Raw genomic sequence first — 21684 nt, 5'->3', positions numbered from 1 at the left:
GCAATATCTTCCTCCCAGGAAGTCTACAGGGGATGCGGCAAGTCAGGTGGTGCCCGCCGTCGTCGACAAGGAGGCAAGGCGGCCTCCAAACAAGATTGAACCGACCGTGGGGTTGTGCCCCCGCCGAAGCACCCCGGTGGGAGGCCGGCTGGCGAGGTTAGTCAGCGTGTGGGAGTCCATCCCCACCGACCGTTGGGTGCTGGACGCCCTGGCCCAAGGGCACGCCCTCGAGTTTCAGAAGAAGTGCCCTCGTGTTCCACCCGTGGCCAGGAAGGAAAATCACGTCCCTCAACTACTGCTGGAAGTAAGGGCGAGGCTCAAGAAAGGTGCCATCGAGCTCGTCTCAAAAGAGGCTTCGGGGCTCCGGAGTTTACTCAAGGTACTTCCTCGTAAAAAAGAAGATAGGAGGATGGCGCCATATCCTAGACCTACGACGACTGAACAAGTACATCAAGGCACAGACGTTCCGTATGGTCGCCCTCCAGCATGTGCTGGGACAGCTGGAGGAGGGCGATTTCCTGTCGACGTTGGACTTGGAGGATGCGTACCTCCACATCCCCATTCTAAAAAGACACCGAAAGTTCCTCAGGTTCGTGGTCCAAGGGCGGCACTACCAGTTCAAGGCCCTCCCGTTCGGATTGAAGTCGGCACCCAGGGTGTTCACCAAGTGCCTCGCACCAGTGGCTGCGCGGCTGCGCCTACAGGGGATCCACGTCTACCCCTACCTGGACGACTGGCTCATCCGGGCAAGGACAAGGGAGCTCGCCGTGAAGCACACTGCGAAGACTGTCCAGCTGCTCACAGACCTGGGATTCTCCATCAACTTTCCAAAATCCCACCTGGTTCCGTCGCAAGTCGCCCTGTTTCTGGGAGCCAAGCTCGACACAGTGGCGCGGATGGCCTCGCCGTCGGAGGAAAGGACCAGGGCCATTCTGGGCAAGGTGCAGCGGCTGCTGGCCACAGACATGGCCAGGGTAAGATCTATAAAGTCCCTCCTCGGGATGATGTCGTCCTGCATTATTCTGGTGCGCCTTTGCAGGCTTCGGATGAGACCCTTACAGGAGTTCCTCGACGCCCGCTGGATCCAGTCGAAGGGCAGCTTCGAGGACAGGATCCCTCTCAATGAGACGTTCCATCAGGCGATCCGGGAGTACCCGCGCCCATCTGTCGGCAGGCACAGACTTTCAGACCCCAGCTCACCAGGTGACGGTGACGACGGACGCCTCCCTGGAAGGTTGGGGAGCACACTCCGGAGATCTTCACGCGAGAGGCCTTTGGCTCCCGGAGGAGAAGTCTCGCCACATCAACATTTTGGAGCTCCACGCGGTGTTCTGGGCCCTCAGGTCCTTTCTTCCGTCCCTCAAGGGCAAGGTGGTGAGGATCTTCACCGACAACACCACCACCATGTTCTACATCCGGAAGCAGGGCGGAACCAGGTCCCTGGCCCTATCCAAGGAAGCCCAGGATCTGTGGCATTGGGCAGTGTCGCCCAAGTTATGTTTCTGGTGCCTCTTCATCTGGCAGGAATAAAAAACACGATTGCCGACTCACTCAGCAGGGAGCTGCGCTCGTGCCACTAGTGGGAACTACGCCAGGATCAAGTGCATCGACTCTTCCAACGATTGGGCGAACTCCAAATCGATCTCTTCGCGACGGTGACGAATTCCAAGTGTCAGAGGTTCGCCAGCAGGTTCCCCCAGCCGAGGAGCATGGGCGATGCTTTCCCGTTCCCCTGGGACGGCCTATTTCTTTATGCGTTCCCTCCACTGCCGTTGCTGCTCCGGCTCATCAACCAGCTCAAGAGGTCCCGGTGCAGGATGATCCTCGTCGCACCGGCGTGGCCGAGGCAGATCTGGTTCCCGGACCTTCTGGACTTGTCAACGTCCCCACCAGTCAAGCTGCCGACGGACGCAGACCTCCTCTCCAGAGAAGGAGGCGCCATTCTTCACCACAACCCGGAGTCGCTGAACTTGCAGGCCTGGCTCCTGCAGCACTAGAGGTTGGAGGGTACGACATCCCGGCCGACTGCAGAGAGGTTCTTGCAAAGGCCAGGTCGTCCTCAACTCTCAAGTGCTACGGACATAAATGGAAGAGGTTCTCTGTCTGGTGCCGTGCACAGAAGATTAATCCTCTACGGATTACGGCCCCTCAAGTACTGCCGTACCTACTGTCGCTGGCCAAAGCTGGACTGGCTCACACCTCCATCAAAATACGTCTGGCTGCAATCTCCCGATATACCAGGACGACGGGACTGGCGTCCTTGTGGTCTCATCGCCTGGTGAAAGAATTCATGAAGGGACTATTCAGATCATTCCCGCCGGTGAAGGCTCCTGCCCCGGCGTGGGAGCTTAATGTGGTGCTCACAAGCTCATGGGGGGGGGGGGAGGGGGCCCATTCGAGCCTATACATTCGGCGCCTTTGAAGTTCCTGTCGTGGAAGACAGCTTTCCTCGTGGCCATCACCTCTGCACGACGAGTGGGAGGGGTCCAGGCCCTATCTTGCAAGCCTCCATACTTGACTTTTCATGACACGAGGGTGGTGCTGAGGACACACCCATCCTTTATGCCCAAGGTGCCGTCGGACTTCCACCTCAACGAGCCCTTGGTGTTGCCAGTTTTCTTCCCGTCGCCTTCGTCGACGGCTGAGAGGACTTTGCACTCGCTGGATGTAGCTAGAGCGCTGAAGTTCTACGTGGACCGCACGAAGAGTTTTCGGAAGACGTCGCAACTGTTTGTGAACTTTGGGACTGTGAATCAAGGGAAGGCTCTCTCGAAGACTTCCATTTCCAGATGGCTCTCCGGCTGCACCATGCACTGTCACCGGTTGGCAAACCGACAGCTGCCCGGCCGTCCGAGCCCATTCGACCAGAGCGATCGCTGCTACCACGGCGTTCCTGTCTCGTGTGCCCCTGCTGGACATCTGCAGGGCTGCGACGTGGAGGTCGACGCACACCTTCACAAGATTCTACTGCGTCGATCTGGACTCCAGGGAGGAGTCCAGGGTCAGCCAAGCAGTGCTGCACAACTTGTTCGTCTAAGGTGAGCCTGTGAGGAGGTAAGAGTTGGTTAATGTTGAGTTGTTGTATTGCTTAATGTTGAGCCTGTTGCCACCTCCCGTGGTTGTGCATGTGTGTACTTCTATGTATTCTTTTTCATGAGCATGTGAATCCATGTCAGACCCCATGCTGGAGAAGGAACAAGTTACTTACCTGTAACTGTTGTTCTCCAGCATGGGTTTGGCATGGATTCACATGCGAACCCTCCCGCCTACCCCTCTGCGGCTCTTCACTTGGTCATACTGCCTCTTTACTTGCTACCAAAACTAAGGATGGCTGCCGGAGGTGGGGCTTAGGGAGAGGGCAGTCATTGGCTGGGGGCAGTATGACCCAGAGACCAGTGATTGGTTACTACTAAGAAAGACAGATCAGAAAAGAAACTGATACTGATTTTTTTTCTATACCGAGGATTCCCGGCCTGACGACGAGGAATATTCATGAGCATGTGAATCCATGCCAGACCCATGCTGGAGAACAACAGTTACAGGTAAGTAACTTGTTCCTTACGTGCTACCAAATCTGAAGATGGCTACAAGAGGAGGGTTTTAGGGAGAGGACAGTCATTGGCTGGGGCAGTAGAACCCAAAGCTCAGTGATTGGTTTATAGGAGAAAGACCGTATATAAACGAAATTGAAACTGTTTTCTTTTATCAAGGATTTCCGGCCTGACGGCTGGAATAGTAATAAGCATATGAATCCATGCCAGACCCATGTTGGAGAACAGTTAAGTAACTTTTTCCTTAGGTGCCAGGCCTGGATGAATGCCACCAGTTTTAGACCAGAAGTACAAGCCCAAATCTTGGAAATACCCTTCGATGGTCAAGACTTATTCGGCAAAAAGATTGGTAATTTAAAGGCAATCGAGGACGACAAAGATACAGCTAGAGCAATTCGCTCTTTAAACTCAATAGGTGAAAGGCAACACAAGCCCCATAGGGCCCTGTGGGTGTAGCTTTCTTTCCCAAGGGAAAGTTTTAATACATGAACTTATATTATTTAATTTACCGAGGATTCCCAGTCTGACAACTGGGAATATTCAAGCATATGAAAAATACCAATGCTGGAGAAATACAGTTACAGGTAAGTAACTAAGACTTACCTTCTATCACAAAGAAAGAAGATCCTTTTCCGAACATCCTGGTATATTTGTCGCATTTACTTGGTTTGCACTTAATTTATATTCATCACAAAATGTGGCACCAAAGAGAAAATATATGTAAACAATTAATGTGTGGCACAATGGTACATGTCACTTTTTTGTTTACCTTTTTTTTTTTTTTTAATTGTGGCTGCTTATGGTATTTCATATAATTTTGCTCCATTCAGGTATGTCCGAACACTGGGTGCCCTATATATGAGGTTAACGGGAACAGCCACCGACTGTTACAAATACCTTGAACCATTGTATAACGATTATCGTAGAGTAAAAACTCAGAACAGGAATGGAGGTAAGATTTTTCCTCTCTGGTTTTTGTGTTTGTAAATGGTCAATTAGTTTCATTTATTTAGTTAAGAATGCTTTTCAAGGAGGCCATGTTTCTCTTAGTGTTTTATGCTTTAAATGAAACCATACACACTTACAACAAATGATACCCACAATAATATGTGAAACTCTAAGTAAAAGTTAACCTACATTGTAAACCTAATAATTTCTGTCCATTGGAGTTATTTACATTCTTAAATATTTCAGTTAGAAAGCCATCCAAATGCAAGAAGCGAGAGATTGCAACTAAAACATGTATTTCTATCCAAATAAACTATTCTCAGATTTCTTGAAGTCTCACAATAAACCAAAACACTAAAGCTTTGTAACCTTCTGTCTGATATGAAGCGATTTCCCTTTTTATTGAAGAAATGCCTAAAATTGTTTTATGAAAGCACCAACGGTAGGGAATCGAATGGCTCAATTTTTCTAAGATAAAGACAATAAAGTCACATTTACATTTTATATAGTGAGACGGCACATCCCACCATATGTGGAGTGCTGGGGAGATACTGGATCCATTTTCTCACTGTCCTGGTACATTTTTTGTTACAATTGCAGGTTAACTTGAAGGGCTGGTGGCTGTGGATATACCTTAGTGACTTTTAGTCAATGTTACTCGCAGATTGTCAAATCAGCCGCGGTATTGCACAGGAGGGTCCTCATTCTGCTAGAATGGTGGGCTCCTTTTTTTTCTGCCATTTCTCGTTTGCTTCTTGGGTCTTCTGCCGTCCTTGCCAGGAAAGATCCTGGTGGAAGTTTTGTCTTTGGGGGGAGTGGGGGGTCCTTTGTATTCCCCGCTGTGGCTCCAGAGTGCCTGAAGGCAGGAAGCGAGGGAGGAGTCCAAAACTGTGCAGCCCTTCATCTACCACCTTGCCTGAAAGGAACCCGTTCCTACTGGGGAGCTCACTGTTCTGGTTGGACAGCCAGCCGCCCCTTTCTGTAAACTGCAGGGAGAGTTTGCAGAAGTTATGCTGTGGTTCCTGTATTAAAGACTGATCCTGGAAGCTGCCGACAAGTTGACCACTGGAACCAAATCCGAAGAGGAAGATTAAGTAAAGATGGCTGTAACGAATTCCAGCGACCATAGAGCCTGCTGTGTAACCAGTGCTTGTTTTAACCATTCCTTCCAAAGGACATGGGGGGTTTGAAAACAACTATGCGGAGGCTGGTGAGACCCACTGGTCTCAAGAAGATTTGAATTTCGAGCCATCCCTCAAAAAGCTACGACCTTGCGGGGCTGTAAACCGCCAATACCGAGGGACCTCGAGCCAGTGTGCAGTGCATTGCCAGGCATAAATTAGTTTTCAAAATTTGATTAGCAGAGTTTGCTAATTAACATTTTCTTGATTAGCAAACAAACATTTTTTATTAGCAATTCTGTACTCATGTTTCCAATGTCACAAGTGTACCCGAGACATAAAAAATACAGCTTTTTTTTGTGTACCACTGAAGGACATTAGTGAGGGGAGTGCCTGTAAAATGTGAAGGGTTAGCTGAATGAATGGACACATAAATATGATTAAAAGGCTCTGAAAACAGTTTTTCAGTGCAGGGCTCTGTGCAGCTAGGTGAAGTCAGTATTGCACAGGGCAGTGTCCCATATTTTGTATGTCTGACGCATCATTTTGTGTGTAAGGAGAAGTTTCATTAACACAAAGGTTCACAATGTATAAGTAAATTCATAGCCTGAGACTAAGTGCGTTGTATGGTTTTGCAGCAGGCATGGCAATTGTCCCCTTCAGGTGGACAGGATGGCCCTTACATATTGTAGGAAACTATTTTAAATGTAGCATTAAGTACCACTTTTGGGGTCAGGGGTGGGCCGGTAACAGTCCTCAAACCAGAGGGAGGTAAGCACAAGCGGAGCATTCTAGTCCTGCGAAAGTGGTATTTATTGCTACTAGGACTCGGAGCCGCCATCTGTGCTTCTGATACTTTTGTTTGTTGTTAAGGGAACAAGGCTTTGCGCAATTCATGCTTCCCTTAAGAAGAAATGACACATGTCCGTGATTGGAAATAACTGTTTCCAGGACCTGCGTGTGAGCAGGGCATCGAGGTGTGGCACTCCAGGGGACAATTGACCTGGGGCACTGCCTCCTAGAACAGGGTGAAAACTGGGCAGAAGCCTGGCATGAAATGCAGGCAGCTTCTTGCAGATTTCGCTTGCATTCCCAGCTCTGGATTGGCCAGTGTTAGGCAGAATCCTGTGCAGTTCCCTTAGGGAACACTGCAAAAAGATTAAGACTACAGGAGTAAGCAGTAAACCCAATTGGTAGCAGTCTGCACCACCCAGATTTACCTGGTAACTGTGGCTGAGCAGTCAGACTTCTCTCAAGAAGAGTAGGGCAGTATATAGAGCATACACAATAGGGCCAAAAACACAGTTGAGCAAACAAACACTGACCAGAGCTTTGTATATAATTATTTAAAATACACTTTAGGCAATATACTAGCACTCTAAATCGAAAGCAAGTTAAAACACAGTCAGGCAAAGTATACACACCTAGCTTAATAACTATTAGACAAGTCAGGATTAAAACACCACGATTTGTTAAACGGATGTGAGCGCATAACCTGATGGCACTCCACTAGTTCAGTTAAAGGGAGAGAAAAAGGCAGAGCATAGAAATAAAAACAGGTCCCACCACTTTTAGGAGTTCTCAGCAAGGGACTAAAGGCAGTATAGACTGTAGAGCCAAAGTTAATAGGCCAGGCCCACTTAAAAGGGAGCAAAGCGAAATGTGCCCAGAATCACACAGTTTAAAAATGCACTAAAAGTCTTTGCAGAATGTTCAAAAGAGGTTGGGGGCGATTCAAGAAGGTAAAGTTAGAAGGTCTGGGGCCAACCCAGTTGGCAAGCCAAGGATTTAAGGGTCACCTTGGGCAAACCGAAGAAAGGGAGCTCAGGCAGGGCACAGTACCTTTAACAGAGAGGAAGCTCCAGCGGTGGCAGTTGTTCCTGGCAGTGGTTGCATTTCGTTGTTTCGACCAGGGGAAGAGAGTATCTCGTCGAGGAGGAAACATGGAGTCATTGCACTGACAGGGATGAAACCAGCCGCGGAGTTCGTCAATAGAAGGAGTGTTCCTTTAATTCACGGTCGAAGTGGTGAAGCTTGGCTATCCGCCCGCTGGGGTGCTTGGCACGGCCGATTCGGCCAAGAGACGTCTTTGGAAGGTGAAAAGGGCAAACTGGTTGGTCCCGCCAGCTCAGAGGAAGAGGACTCGTCCAGCAGAAGATCTTCTCTTGTCGTCGGGAAAGTGGTGAGGTTGTTGCAGCAGGGCTCAGCTTCTTCCCTCTTTGGATTCTTAGGTCCTGTGTCGACTTCTGAAGTTCCAGTCCCAAAGGCCCTGCTTTTATGCAGAAAAAACCCCATTCATCAGCCTAGCTGTCAATCACACATGCTAAGTGGTGAGCCGGGCGGCTCACCACTGGGCCAATCAGAATAGAGTGTGACTTGGGTTGCCGAGGCAACACAGTCCAAGGTGCCAATTCCCCCCCTCCCCGCCCCCCTCCACCCCTCAGTGGCACATTTTGGAGGGCTTCTGTGGAGAAGCCCTCCAAAATAGTGGAACAAAGGGCTCGACCTTGGTCAGAGTTACAGAGACGGACACAAACGCCATTTTAGAAAAGAGTCCTGGCAAAAAGACCCAACCGGGGATTTAATATTAAATAAATAAACCAGCACTATCTTTAACATTGCACCAAAGAGTGGTGCGTTTAAAATCAATGGGAAAATCCCATAGTGAATATTCCGGTGGAATATTTCACGTGGCAACTACTGCCACCAGCCAGAAACTGGACAGGGGGGGGACTGGACAGTGCCCCCTTGAAAACAGACCCAGGGGCAATATAATTAACCCCTTCCACAATATGATGGTTTGTACTGGTTCTGTTCACAATTTAGGACTAGTAAAGTCAATGGTGACTTTACATGCCCTGGGAGACAGTAGTCAGTCCCAGGGTATGGAGTCTGTTTCGGGGTCACTATGACACCCCTGTTACTGCACTGAGGGTGCTGTGTAACACACATAAAAAATAGATGATACCCTATGGAGTAGAAAGAAAAGCCCATAGCCCATAAGCACACAGAGTCAAAGACACTCAAATCATGCCTAAGAGTGGGAGGAAAAGAGTCTCCCTCTTAGCAGGAGAAAAACACAAACTGCAAAAATCCAGCAAAGCTGCTGGGGGACTCGCTAGGTTTGGGAAATTAGCCGTATAAGAGAATTCTCCCTAGCAGCCAGCTCTCTCCCACAGGTGGTGGTATAAAATACAATCCCAATCGTAGACAAACGCAAGCTCTGGAGGCGAACTATGGTGTATGGTATGGCAGTAGATCTGTAGATGTACAGACTGATCACTACTTTGAGTAAACATATAGTTAGCTTGGTGTATTCATTATGTACGAGTAAAGAGACTAAGAGACTAACGCATTGTCTTTGCCAGACAGGATGTAGTTGGCTTAATGAAAGGACCAGCCAGACTGCTTCTGGTTTGCAATTATGATTTTTTTTTTCCTAGCACTCCCACACAGCCTTTAAGATTAGAGGAGATGATTTCTGTTGCACTCTCTTCTCCATTAGCCCCTTTGAACTTGCAGTGAACAGGTGAAAGCAGGCGGTGTGAGCCCTGACGGCAAGAGGAATGCAGGGTTAGCGGTGCTCTCATTAAAAAATGTAATTTAAATAGCTAGTTGTGCTACAAACTAATTATCATTGCAAAACTACAGAATTGTATAGCAAATTGCTATGCAACACTGCTTATTTTTTGCCTTGCATGGTCTTCTGGTGTCAGATTCCTGCTGAAACGGTGGACTCCTGCTGGACCTCCCAGAGACACGATTTGAATCCTTGAAGTTACCTCACCAGAGTGCAGGACCAGATTAGTGAACAGAACCCGACCAGCGATATTCATTCTTAATCAGGTTCCTGTAAAAGACCACCAAAAATGCAAAGCCATTAGAAGCCTTGAAGAATCCTTAATTGGAAGCCTTTCTGCTCCAGCAAGGGGTCTGGTATGGATTAACATGCTCATGGATATTCCCCGTCGTCAGGCTGGGAATCCTCGGTAAAGAAAAAAATCAGTATCAGTTTCGTTTCTGATCTGTCTTTCTTAGTAGTAACCATCACTGGTCGCTGGGTCATACTGCCCCCAGCCAATGACTGCCCTCTCCCTAAGCCCCGCCCCTAGCAGCCATCCTCAGATTTTTACCGCACGTTCAAGTCTTGGGAGTCCTCGTGCTATAGCTCTCGAGCTTTTACTGCGTTTTGCGCTTTTTCAAAGATTTATCTCATTTTTCGGTTAAATCGAACCTCAAGCTCCACCGTTTCTACTTCCGATCAACGGGGACCCATTTTGGCATTTTCTACGCCCCTCATGGGTGAAGTTTTCATCGAGCTACGCTTCTTGGAGGGTTCCAGAAGTTTGAGGCCTACCTCGTGGACATGGCCCAGGAGAAAGGAAGCTCGATGCCCGGCAAGCTGTTCAGGAACTGCCCTGGATGCAAGCTACAGAACCTGTTCAAGGAGTGCGAGCACCCCAGATGCCTCTACTGCCTTCACAAAGACAAAACGCACGTGGAGAAGGACTGCGTTTTGCATGAACATGTCGGAACGGACCATGAGGGATCGTCGGACCAGTCTTGCCAACTGGCTGGAAGGCAAGAGCCCAGCAGGTGAGAAGAAGTCTGAGCGGTCTTCGAAGTCCAGTGAGGGCACCCCGACGACGGGGGCCCAACAGAAGGCTAAGTACCGAGAGTCCGCGGGCACCAGGAGCGCCGAACGGTCTGGCTCTTCGGCTGTCAGGCAGGGCGCACCTTCGCCATCAACCACGAGCCAACACTCTGGCTCGGGGAAGACAAAATCCGAGAACCTGCCTAAGCTTCTGGAGAGGCCCCGGTCGTTCTCGGAGGAACCGGCCGAGGGGGAGCGAGGCAGTGACCCTCCCCTTAAGGTGAAGGCCTCAAGCGCGCCCAAGGTGGTGAAGGCCTTGATTCACCCGGCCAAGGCCTCTATTGAAGGAGTCGCTGCGGCCCTGGCAAAGCCTACGGAGGCTACCCCAGTGGTGGCGACCTCGGGGCCCAGAGTTTCCCTGCCTCCCTGGAGGGAATCCTCTTTTAAGCCCATCGAAAAGACCCCCGTGAAGACCCAGGTGGAAAAAGAGGGGGAGGAGGGAGCGGTGGCCATTACGGACACAGCCTCCGACGAGCTGGTAGAAGTCGAAGAGGGACTTGACAAGAATTTAGAAGAGGCCCGTTCCCACAGGAGGGATCCCGACGAGGGGTTTGACGAGAGCGAGGGCGGCGACGACAAGGCTCCCGTGGAGGAGGATCAACCGTCGCGCCCCGAGCCACAGGACAACTCGGCGACCATCTTGACAGCAATCCAGGCCTTATGCACGGAGATGAGGACCAGATTGCCTTTTCCCCTCTCGACGGACGACTCGACTGAGCCCGGCCCGTCGGGAAGCCCTCCAAGCAAGAGGAGGAGGATTCATCCAGCCCTGCCTTGTCAGCCCTCACTGCCCTCTCAGCCTTTGTCTCCTTCCCCGATCCCAAGGGATGACACAGGAACAGATACGGCCACGATGGGGACGGATGACGACGACGGTGGTGATGACGGGACAGATCTCCCGTCGCCGTTTGAACCCCCCCCCCCCCCCGCCCGACGAAATTGGCTCGTTTCACGCCATGATTGCCAGGGCGTCCGAGCTTCTCCAGCTCTGTCCCGAAGAGAAGGAAGGCTTCCTCTACCAGCGGCACAAGGCCAAGAGGAAGACAGTCCTCGCGTTGCCGTTGCTAGATGACATTTGGGACGAGGGACTTGCTCTCCTTAAGAACCCGTCCACGACGCGTGCCAAGAGGGACCGGTACGAGAAGAAGTACTGGGTCCCCAATGCCGACCGACCCCGGATTCGGTCGTCTCGGCAGCGGCCAAGAAGAAAGCGGGGGGCGGGGGGGGCGGCGCATCGGCCTCGACTTATACTTCCACGCCGGACGGCGAGGGAAAGAAACTGGATGCTGCAATGGGATGACGAATCATCTCGTCGGTGGCAACGACGATTAAGGCGGCCAACGCCCTGGCGATCGTGGCCCGCTACGACAGGGAATTGTGGTACAAGATCGCCCCCCCGCCCCCCCCCCTGTTGGACTTCCTACCGGACGATCGCCAATTTTGCAGGAAGGCGAGGTGGCTCAAGGCGACGGATTTCCGCCAAGGTTTTGGACATGCCCTTCGACGGGAACAATCTGTTTGGGAAGACAGTGGACGAGTCCCTCCAAGCCATCAAAACCGACACGAAGACGGGTCGTGTCCTAGGAGTTCTTCAGCAACGACAGCCGTCCTTTCGGGACTCCGGAGGCAAGCAAGGTGCCTCCAAGGGATTTGGCGGTGGCTCCTCTACGTACCGCCAGGCGGCCCGATCCTCGTCGCAAGAAGCCTACAGGGGACGAGCCAAGTCTGGGGGATCTTGCCGTTGTCGCCAGGGAGGCCAAGGCAGCAAGGCGGCTTCCAAGCAGAACTGAACCGGCCGTTGCGTCGGGCCCCCACCGAAGCACCCGGTGGGAGGCCGGCTGGCGAAGTTCGTCAGCGTGTGGGAGTCCTTCTCCACCGACTGTTGGGTGCTGGATACCCTGGCTCAGGGGCACGCCCTCGAATTTCTAAAGTGCCCCTCCTCCCCCATTCCACCCGTGGCCAGGAAGGAAAACCACGTCCCTCAAAAGTGCAATCGAGCTCGTCCCGAAGAGGCTCTGGGGTTCTGGAGTTTACTCAAGATACTTCCTCGTAAAAAAGACTGGAGGATGGCGCCCCATCTTGTACCTGCATCACTTAAACAAGTACTTCAAGGCACAGAAGTTCCGGATGGTTACCCTCCAGCACGTGCTCGGACAGCTGGAGGAAGGCGACTTCCTGTCCTCGTTGGATTTGGAGGATGCGTACTTCCACATCCCCATTCTAAAAAGACATCGACAGTTCCTCAGGTTCGTAGTCCAAGGACGGCACTACCAGTTGAAGGCCCTCCCGTTCGGACTGAAGTCGGTGCCCAGGGTATTCACCAAGTGCTTAGAACCGGTGGCGGCGCGGCTGCGCCTGCAGGGGATCCACGTCTACCCCTACCTGGACGATTGGCTCATCCGAGCAAGGACAAAGGAGCTCGCCGTGGAACACACAGCGAGGACCGTCCAGCTGCTCAAGGACCTGGGCTTCTCCAACTTCCCCAAATCCCACCTGGTCCCCGTCGCAGGTCGCACGTTTCTGGGAGCCAAGCTCGATACAGTGGCGCGACTGGCCTCGCCGTCAGAGGAAAGGACAAAGGCCATCCTGGGCAAGGTGCAGCGTTTACTGGCCACGGACGTGGCCAGGGTGAGGCCCATCAAGTCCCTCATCGGGATGATGTCCTCATGTATTTATCTCGTATGCCTGTGCAGGCTTCGGATACGTCCTCTACAGGAGTTTCTCGACGCCTGCTGGATTCAAGCGGCGGGCAGCTTCGAGGACAGGATCCCTCTCAATGAGACTTTCCGACATGAGATCCGGTGGTGGGGCACCCATTCTCATCTGGCGGTGGGCACAGACTTTTAGACCCTGACTCACCAGGTTGCGGTGACTACGGATGCCTCCCTGGAGGTGTGGTGAGCGCACACCGGAGATCTTCACGCGAGAGGCCTTTGGCTCCCAGAGGAGAAGCCGCTCCACATCAACATCCTGGAGCTCCGTGCAGTGTTCTGGGCCCTCGGGTCCTTTCTCCCATCCCTCAAGGGCTAGGTGGTGAGGATCTTCACCGACAACAACACCCACAATGTTTTACATCCAAAAGCATGGAAGAACCAGATCCCCAGCTCTGTCCAAGGAAGCCCAGGACTTGTGGCATTGGGCCGTCGCCCAGGGGATGTTTCTGTTACCCTTTCATCTGGCAGGTATAAAGCACACCATCGCCGACTCACTCAGTAGGGAGCTGCGCTCGTGCCACGAGTGGGAACTGCGTCAGGATCAAGTGGATCGACTCTTCCAGCGATGGGGCAAACCCCAGATCAACCTGTCCGCGACGGCGCCAGCAGAGGAGCATAGGTCATGCTTTCTCGTTCCCCTGGGACGTTCTGTTACTATATGCGTTCCCTCCGTTGCCGTTCCGATTCATCAACCAGCTCAAGAGGTCCCGGTGCAGGATGATCCTCGTCGCACTGCCGTGGCCGAGACAGATCTGGTTCCCGGACTTTCTGGACTTGTCAGCGTCCCCACCAGTCAAGCTGCCGACGGACGCGGATCTTCTCTCCAGAGAAGGAGGCGCCATCCTTCATCACGACCTGGAGTCGCTGAACATGCAGGCCTGGCTCCTGCAGCACTAGAGTTTGGAGGGTACGATATCCCGGCTGACTGCAGAGAGGTTCTTGCAAAAGCCAGGGTGTCCTCAACTCTCAAGTGCTACGGACACAAGTGGAAGAGGTTCTCTGGTGCTGTGCACAGAAGATTAACCCGCTACGGTTTACGGCTCCTCAAGTGCTGCCGCACCTACTGTCCCTGGCCAAGGCTGGACTGGCTCATGCTTCCATCAAGATGCACCTGGCTGTGATCTCCCGATACACCAGAACTACAGGACGGCGTCTTTGTGGTCTCAGTCTGGTGAAGGAATTTATGAAGGGACTGTTCCGATCGTTCCCGCCGGTGAAGGCCCCTGCCCCGGCATGGGAGCTCAACGTGGTGCTGACCAGGCTCATGGGGGCGCCATTCGAGCCTCTGCATTCGGCACCGTTGAAGTTCCTGTCGTGGAAAACAGCATTTCTTGTGGCCATCACCTCTGCACGATGAGTGGGAGAGATCCAGGCCCTATCCTGCAAGCCTCCATACTTGACTTTTCATGACACGAGGGTGGTGCTGAGGACGCACTCCTTTATGCCCAAGGTGCCGTCGACTTCCACCTCAACAAGCCCTTGGTGTTACCAGTTTTCTTCCCGTCGCCTTTGTCGCCGGCCGAGAGGACTTTGCACTTGCTGGATGTAGCTAGAGCGCTGAAGTTCTATGTGCACCGCACGAAGAGTTTTCGGAAGACATCACAGCTGTTTGTGAACTTTGGGTCTGTGAATCAAGGGAAGGCTCTATCGAAGGCTTCCATTTCCAGATGGCTCTCCGGCTGCATCATGCACTGTCATCGGTTGGCAAACCGATCGCTGCCTGGCCGTCCGAGAGCCCATTTGACCAGAGCGATCGCTGCTACCACGGCGTTTCTGTCTGGTATACCCCTGCTGGACATCTGCAGGGCTGCTACGTGGAGGTTGACGCACACCTTCACGAGATTCGACTGCGTCGATCGGGACACCAGGGAATAGTCCAGGGTCGGCCAAGCAGTGCTACGCAACCTGTTCGCCTGAAGGTGGGCCTGGTGAGGAGAGGAGGTAAGAGTTGCTTAATGTTGAATTGTGTAATGCTTAATGTTGAGCCTTTGCCACATCCCGTGGTTGTGCATGTGTGTACTGCTATGTATTCATATATTCATGAGCATGTGAATCCATGCCAGACCCCATGCTGGAGAAGGAACAAGTTACATACCTGTAACTGTCGTTCTCCAGCATGGGTCTGGCATGGATTCACATGCGAACCCTACCCCTCTGCGGCTCTTCACTTGGTCATACTGCCACTTTACGTGCTATCAAATCTGAGGATGGCTGCCGGGGGCGGGGCCTAGGGAGAGGGCAGTCATTGGCTGGGGGCAGTATGACCCAGAGACCAGTGATTGGTTACTACTAAGAAAGACAGATCAGAAACGAAACTGATACTGATTTTTTCTTTACCGAGGATTCCCAGCCTGACGACAGGGAATATTCATGAGCATGTTCCTTGTCACCTGCTGCTGCCGCCAGGTTCCCTTTAGTGTCCATTTCGATGTCTCCAGACCAAAAATCCAAGCTCCAGGTCATGTGCTGCTGCTTCAGGAAGACCACCATCTCCAAGTTCTTCTTAGCTGAGATACTGTGTTGGCTTGGGTAATACTCAAATCAAGTCGTGTCGATCCCGTTTGGCTGAGTGGGTGATTCATGTGTTTGCAGATGTTTCCTTACCGTTCGACCAGGCCTAACGCTGGAATGCCTATAGGTAGCCGTCTGAACACTTTCAACTAACTCTATAGTTAGTACTTGTTCGAAGAGAGATCCTCTGGAACTTTGACTTTCCTGTAACTGAACCCTACAGCTGGCACCTACACCAATAGGGGCCCCTTCTTCCTCTGAGAAAACTCATGCTCTAGAATAGGGAAGGTAAGGCTTCTGTATTGAAATTATAAGCAGTGTGAAAAGTACTTGCTTGCTAAAGAAGTTAGTCTGGTAACTAACTCTGTAATACAATAAGTTACAAGGTCTCCTGATGTACATACTTAAACTTTTTTGCTCCTTTTAAAAAGCATATCTACGTTGTTTTACTTACTTTCTTAAAAGTTGGTACTTTTCAATGGGCCTCATTACAAGGTTGCCCGTTTGGTAATAACAATACCAGTAAGGGAATACCAGTATCGTTTACCGGACCAGTGCACTACAACCTGCAATGCCGGTGCTACCGGCTTCTGCAGGGACCAGTTGTGACCGGGTAGCGCTTACCAGGACTGGGCACACTGCAGCCGTGCCAGTAACAGTCTTGCGGTAAGGAAGTGCACATTACGAGGTTCACGGACATGCAGAACGGGTACCATGATGCTGTTAACACTGGCATCGCGGAGCAGCCATTAATAGCAATCTGCTGTGTTTAAACCTGCGATAGGTGTACACAATCAGCACAGGTGGAGGCAATGGAGTCTGGCACAGCACAGAAGGATCACACCTACACACGCCTTGCAAACCCAAAATGCTACCATTAGCAGTTGCAATACTGGGGCTGGAGGACATGCCTGCACTGCTACTACTCCAGCAGATTGAACCAGGGAATGCAGTGTGGGAGAATGAGGGTGAGGCAAGGCCATCACATACCACCAGTACAGGCAGTTGTTCCCCCCCGCAAGCAGCCCCCAATCCCTCACCTAAGGGCCAGTCCATTTGAGTTAACCCCTGCACAGATCCACACCATGTACCGCCTGGACAAGGACACCATTTGCACAATAGTGGACCTCATCCATGGCGACCTGGCAAGGTGTATTGAAGGTTTGTGAACTATGTACAGAATATAATTGTCGAAATGTACACATCAATCTCCCTGATAATTGGCCAAACTACGTCCCCACACACAATGCCCCAACACACCTTCCCCCAGTAACCCATATCCAAACTCCTGCACCCCTCAAACACCAACCCCACGCCCACTGCCACCTCCACCATGACACACACATCCCTTCCCCAACGACTTCTTCCACACATGCACTGGTGAACTTGGACTATTTGCGCCCTCTTTTTGGTGCATGGGGTTGAGGCTCCTGCAACCAAGTCAGTCTCTGCGAGCGGGGCACGGAGCTTCCTTGGGTGGAGCTGCTTGGCGTTGCGCTGGTGGATTGGGCCGGTGGTGTAATGATGTGCTGTTGCTCAGCTATTGCAGTCACAATCATGTTTATTGACTCTGCCATTGTGGACATCTCATTGCCCTCATGCACACGCCTTGCCAGTTGATCGGCCTCAGTTGCCCTGCCAAGCATGAGCACAGTGTTGCGGGTGTTGTCTTGCATCGTCTGCCGTGTCTGCTCTGCCTCAGTGAGGTGGCGGCTGACCAGGGCATGCATAGCCTCCTGTCGCTCCTCCGTTCGGCTCAGGCGCCCCTCAATGTCACAAATGAGGCACAGTCCAGGCAGTGGCAAGGGTGGTAGGCTGCGGGGGTGTGGTGGACTGAACACAGGCTCTTCATCCTGGGGCACATTGCTCTGTGTGCCTGATCCAGTGGCCTCAATGGTGCTGCGTGCCTCTGCGTCATCCATTCGACTCCCTGGGTGGTGCAGAGGGCTGGGTGTGGATGAAGATGTTCAGCCATGCTCCGAACAGGGATAGTTTAATTGTTTTATTTATAATGCGCACCAGATCTAAGGGTATCGGGGTGCAGAAAGCAACAAGACAATTTCAGCTTCGGTTACAGTGCTGTACAGTTATATACAGATTGTGTACATAGGGATAAGGAAAGCAGGTTCGCAGTGCTGTACAGTTATATACGGATATAGATCTTTTTTGGAGATGCTCAATGCTGCTCTAAGAGCATTATTTTGTAATATTTGGTTTTTCTTATGTATTTGTTAGCCCCTAGGTATAGGGCGTTACAATAATTGAGTTTTGATAAAATAAGGCTCTTGCCAGGGGGGTTCAGCTGTTGGTGGAAAGGAAGGGCTTGGCTGCTCTGATTAGCTTACAGGTGTAAGCGGTGGAGGAGGCCATGACGTTGACCTACTTGTTGAAGGACAGGGTGGCGTCTAGGTAGAAGCCTAAAGTTTTGATTTCTTTGGCCACTTGGTTGGCGTTAACATCTATGATAAAGCTTGTAATTGTGGCCAAGTTTGTGAATGTTAGGGGTGGTGTTGAGTATTATGAGCTCAGTCTTGTCATGGGTAGCCATCCATGCCTGGATGATGAGGTACACTATTCACCAAGGCCAAATCCTTGTCATAATCTCCCGTCAGTGGTATGAGGATCTGGGTATCCTCTGCATAGTTAAGTGTAGGTGATACCGAGACCATCGAAAAGGGGCTTTGTGAATATATTGTACTTGGCGGGAGAGACGCATGATCCCTGAGGGACCCCACAGGTAATATGGATGGGGTCTGCAGATGCTGAGGGTGAGAAGACAGGCATGGTCCTGTTATTTAAAAATGATTGAATCCAGCCTATCGCTTCTTGTGAGAAGTGTGCGGCTGAGTCCAGATGGTTGCAGAGGATTTTGTGGTCTACTAAGTCAAACGCCGCTGATGGGTCAAGGAGTAATCGCAGGGCGATTTTGCCATTGTCTCTCGGTGTGTCAATTTGTGCCTTGAGATCTATAAGAGCTGTTTCCGTCCCGTGTTGGGGTCTGAAGCTGGACTAACGGACTCCTAGGAGATGGTTTTGTTCTGTTCTAAGTATTGCTGAATTTGGAGGTATGCTACCTTGTCTGCTCAGTCACTCTACCAACTTGTGTAGTACAGACCTATACCAAATGTTGGATAAACTATTGTCAAGAGGACAAGGCTGCTGTATTCTCCCACAGGGTTACTACATATAATCCTGCCTAACAGTGGCCCTTTGCCACGTTTCCTGGATACGTAAAATATCATATGTCCTAGGTCCGACCTATCGTTGAACAGGCGAGAACCCCCTTGAACTCCATGATCCTATCCAGAGGGGGGGGTCCTTTTTTAACTGCCTGGTGTTCGATCTCAGTAGAGGCTGCCAACACCCACGGTAACCATGACCAGTCCTTTTCCACTGAATTATTACTCTCCATTGTTCTTTTCCCCGGGTGGTCCAGCCGTGGCTTGTGCATTATCAATTGCTACTCTCATGGGCTTAAACCGTGGAGAGTTTTTAATCACTGGGCAAGCCTCTGCCACCTCTGGGAGAGCCTGTGGCAGTTGGCTTAAATCTAAATCCACACACTCTTGCAGATGTATACGGTCCCTGGTCGTGGTTCTTCTCTTCACTCCGCTCCAAACTCGGAGGCAACAAATCTGCAGAATCTGGAAAAACGGCAGAAATGTCATCAGACCGATTTGCTGTTATCTACACTGTCAACCGTATTAATGCACTCACTCTTCCTGTGCAGACTTGTATCGTTCAGAAATTCAAGGGCTCTGAATGACTTTCTCTTGTTCCCTCCCTCCTTGAGCGCTTTGAAACACTTGCCTTGTGTATATAGGCGCTTTACAAATAAACATTACCAACAGTGTGCCTTAGAGTATATAGTCTATTTTTATATAACTCCTCAGTGTGGAGTTTTTCTAAACCAAGGTGTGCTCTGAGCTCTTAATACCCAACTAATGCCCTAAGGGGTGTGCCGCCATTCTCCATAGGTGGGCTTTCAGGCGTCCATTCACATTGACTTTTGCAAGCCCCCCCTAACAAACATTGTTTTTCTTTTTTGATGGGAGATTGGGCCACACGCAAAATGTGCCATGCCGTTCTCCCATCATTAAAAAAAAAAAAAAAAAACACATTTGTGAATAGCAATCACCTGTGTTTTGGAAAATGAGGGGGGGCGTACAGGGCCAGTAACAGCAGAGTCCTTACTGAGGCCCTTACTTTGCTCTGGCCTGCCTAGGCTCGGGCTGGCTGTACTAGCCCTTTATGCCCAAGCGTATCAGTGATTGCTATATTAAACTACCAATAGGCATTTCTTACTATGTTTTTGCCAACAAGTTTTGAATTGGTCATTGCAATATTAGAAGTTCAAATGCAAGCACTAATGAATTATGATTTCTTTTTCACTGTGCTCTCTGCAGATTTTGAACTAATGCATGTAGATGAGTTTATCGATGAGCTACTTCACAGTGAACGTGTTTGTGATATAATTCTACCACGCTTGCAGGTATGTATTGTCTGGTTAAGTTTGTGAAAGATTGCTAATTGTACATTTGCGTGTGTGCCTTTAGTTATTTATTTTTTAAATTGGTAGCTTTTATTAGGAAAAACCTTGCAAGATACACCAGTTTCTGGTGGTCTTTAAAGCGGTTACTAAATTGGTATGTGTTAATGGTGTGAGAGGCATGTGTAGAATTATGTTTGTGGGTGTGTTTGGGGCTTGTTGAGAGTCCTGGGTTGGGTTTTATTGGAGCCCTCCTATAATATAACGTTAAAATGCTAGACTAGGTCTTCGTGGAGGTTCCTTGTTATAGTTCCCGGTATAAGGAAAATATCTGAGCCACTGAAAAGATGTCTTAGTCGAAGGCTGGTTTGTGTACGTATTTCGAATATTGTTCCAATTCCCAGCTTTTAGGAGCCCATAATTCTGCCTTTAATGTTAATGTGAAATCATGGGCAACATACCAATTCTATTTGTTATTGATGGTTCTTGTTTATTTTTTTATAAAGCACACAAAGCAGCCCGTGGGCATTGTGGCGTAATGGCAAGCAGCCATGCTTATTCTAAGGAGGGCTGTAGTGAGGAACAAAGAACTCTGAGCATACACTTAGTTCAAGAAAACACTAATGCACTAATGAATAGGCATTTATTATATGCACTGATGCAGAGGTGATAATTCACAAGTCAATTAAGTACTTTAAAACAGTAAGAAGATCACTTTGGAGTATACTTTGGTTACTACCAATGTAATTCAAAAAATTCTACAACTGGGTTTTATCAGCCAATCACTTTGCATATACATTTCAGATGGCTTTGCTAACTGTTCCAAACTTGTTTAACTTTTAATAACTATATTCTAGCCTATCTTATGTGAGTCTCTGTGATCAGCTGGGCCAGCGGTGGAGCAGGAAAGCCGGGTAAAAGGTTCAGTATGGCAGAGCCTGACCTGAGTCTTTTAGTATTGCAGATAAGTAAATCTGGGTGCTCCCTTGTAGGAGTGCCCCCACGAACAGTTATCTGAGGCAGGGTTGGAGTACAACGGGTGGTATACCCCAATGTAACTATGGGAGAGCTGGAGCGGTACGAGATGAAGCAATCTACAGCCCCCAGGATCACAGGAGCAAGCAAACAACCCGCAGGTAAGTTGTACCAGGGGTAGGTGTTAGGCAAGATTGTATGAAGTAATCCTGTGGGAGACTACACCAGCCTTGTCCTCTTGGCAATAGGGAACCCAACCTTTGGTATAGGCCTGTACTACACAAGTTGGTAGAGTGACTGAGCAGCCATGCTTATTTCAAGAGGGGGTCAATGTGAGCTGTAGAGGTGCAACATAGAGATTCACTGTGAATTCAAATAACACTTGTACTCAAGGTTTCTTATTAAAATAATTATTCATTAAATAGTTTTAAAATAAACCTTCTTTAGAAAGGGCAATATGCAACAATAAAAAACACTTCAAAAATATCCTCCTTCATTTCAGTAAGTAGATACCATTTTAGGATCACACTCGCTCACACTCACTCACTCACTGACTGTTAGGCAAAGTTTGAATGCAGTACCCTCTGGGAACACTACACACAACTCTGACTACAGGTATAGGCAACCCAGCCCTTGGTATACGCTTGTACTACACAGTTTTGGTAGCGTGTTGAGCAGCCAGGCTCATCTCAAGAGGGGAAATGTGAGCAGTAGTGTAGTT

The 21684-nt window shown here is 50.2% G+C and overlaps 1 protein-coding gene across 4 annotated transcripts in view; it reads left to right on the top strand.

Annotated features, from left to right (window-relative positions):
* PRPF38A (pre-mRNA processing factor 38A) overlaps positions 1-21684 on the top strand; it is a 130017-nt gene that overhangs the window by 21793 nt on the left and 86540 nt on the right. For all 4 annotated transcript variants that reach the window (XM_069642192.1, XM_069642191.1, XM_069642190.1 and 1 more), the window contains exons 3-4: positions 4382-4503; positions 19906-19991. In XM_069642192.1, coding sequence (XP_069498293.1) covers positions 4382-4503; positions 19906-19991 — 208 coding nt within the window. The remainder of the gene's footprint in view (positions 1-4381; positions 4504-19905; positions 19992-21684) is intronic.

This window comes from Ambystoma mexicanum, chromosome 1q (assembly GCF_040938575.1).
Source record: "Ambystoma mexicanum isolate Mex_15411 chromosome 1q, UKY_AmexF1_1, whole genome shotgun sequence".
NCBI lineage: Eukaryota > Metazoa > Chordata > Amphibia > Caudata > Ambystomatidae > Ambystoma > Ambystoma mexicanum.
Note: the sequence above shows the minus strand (reverse complement) of the source record. Positions and strands in the feature narration are given on the sequence as shown.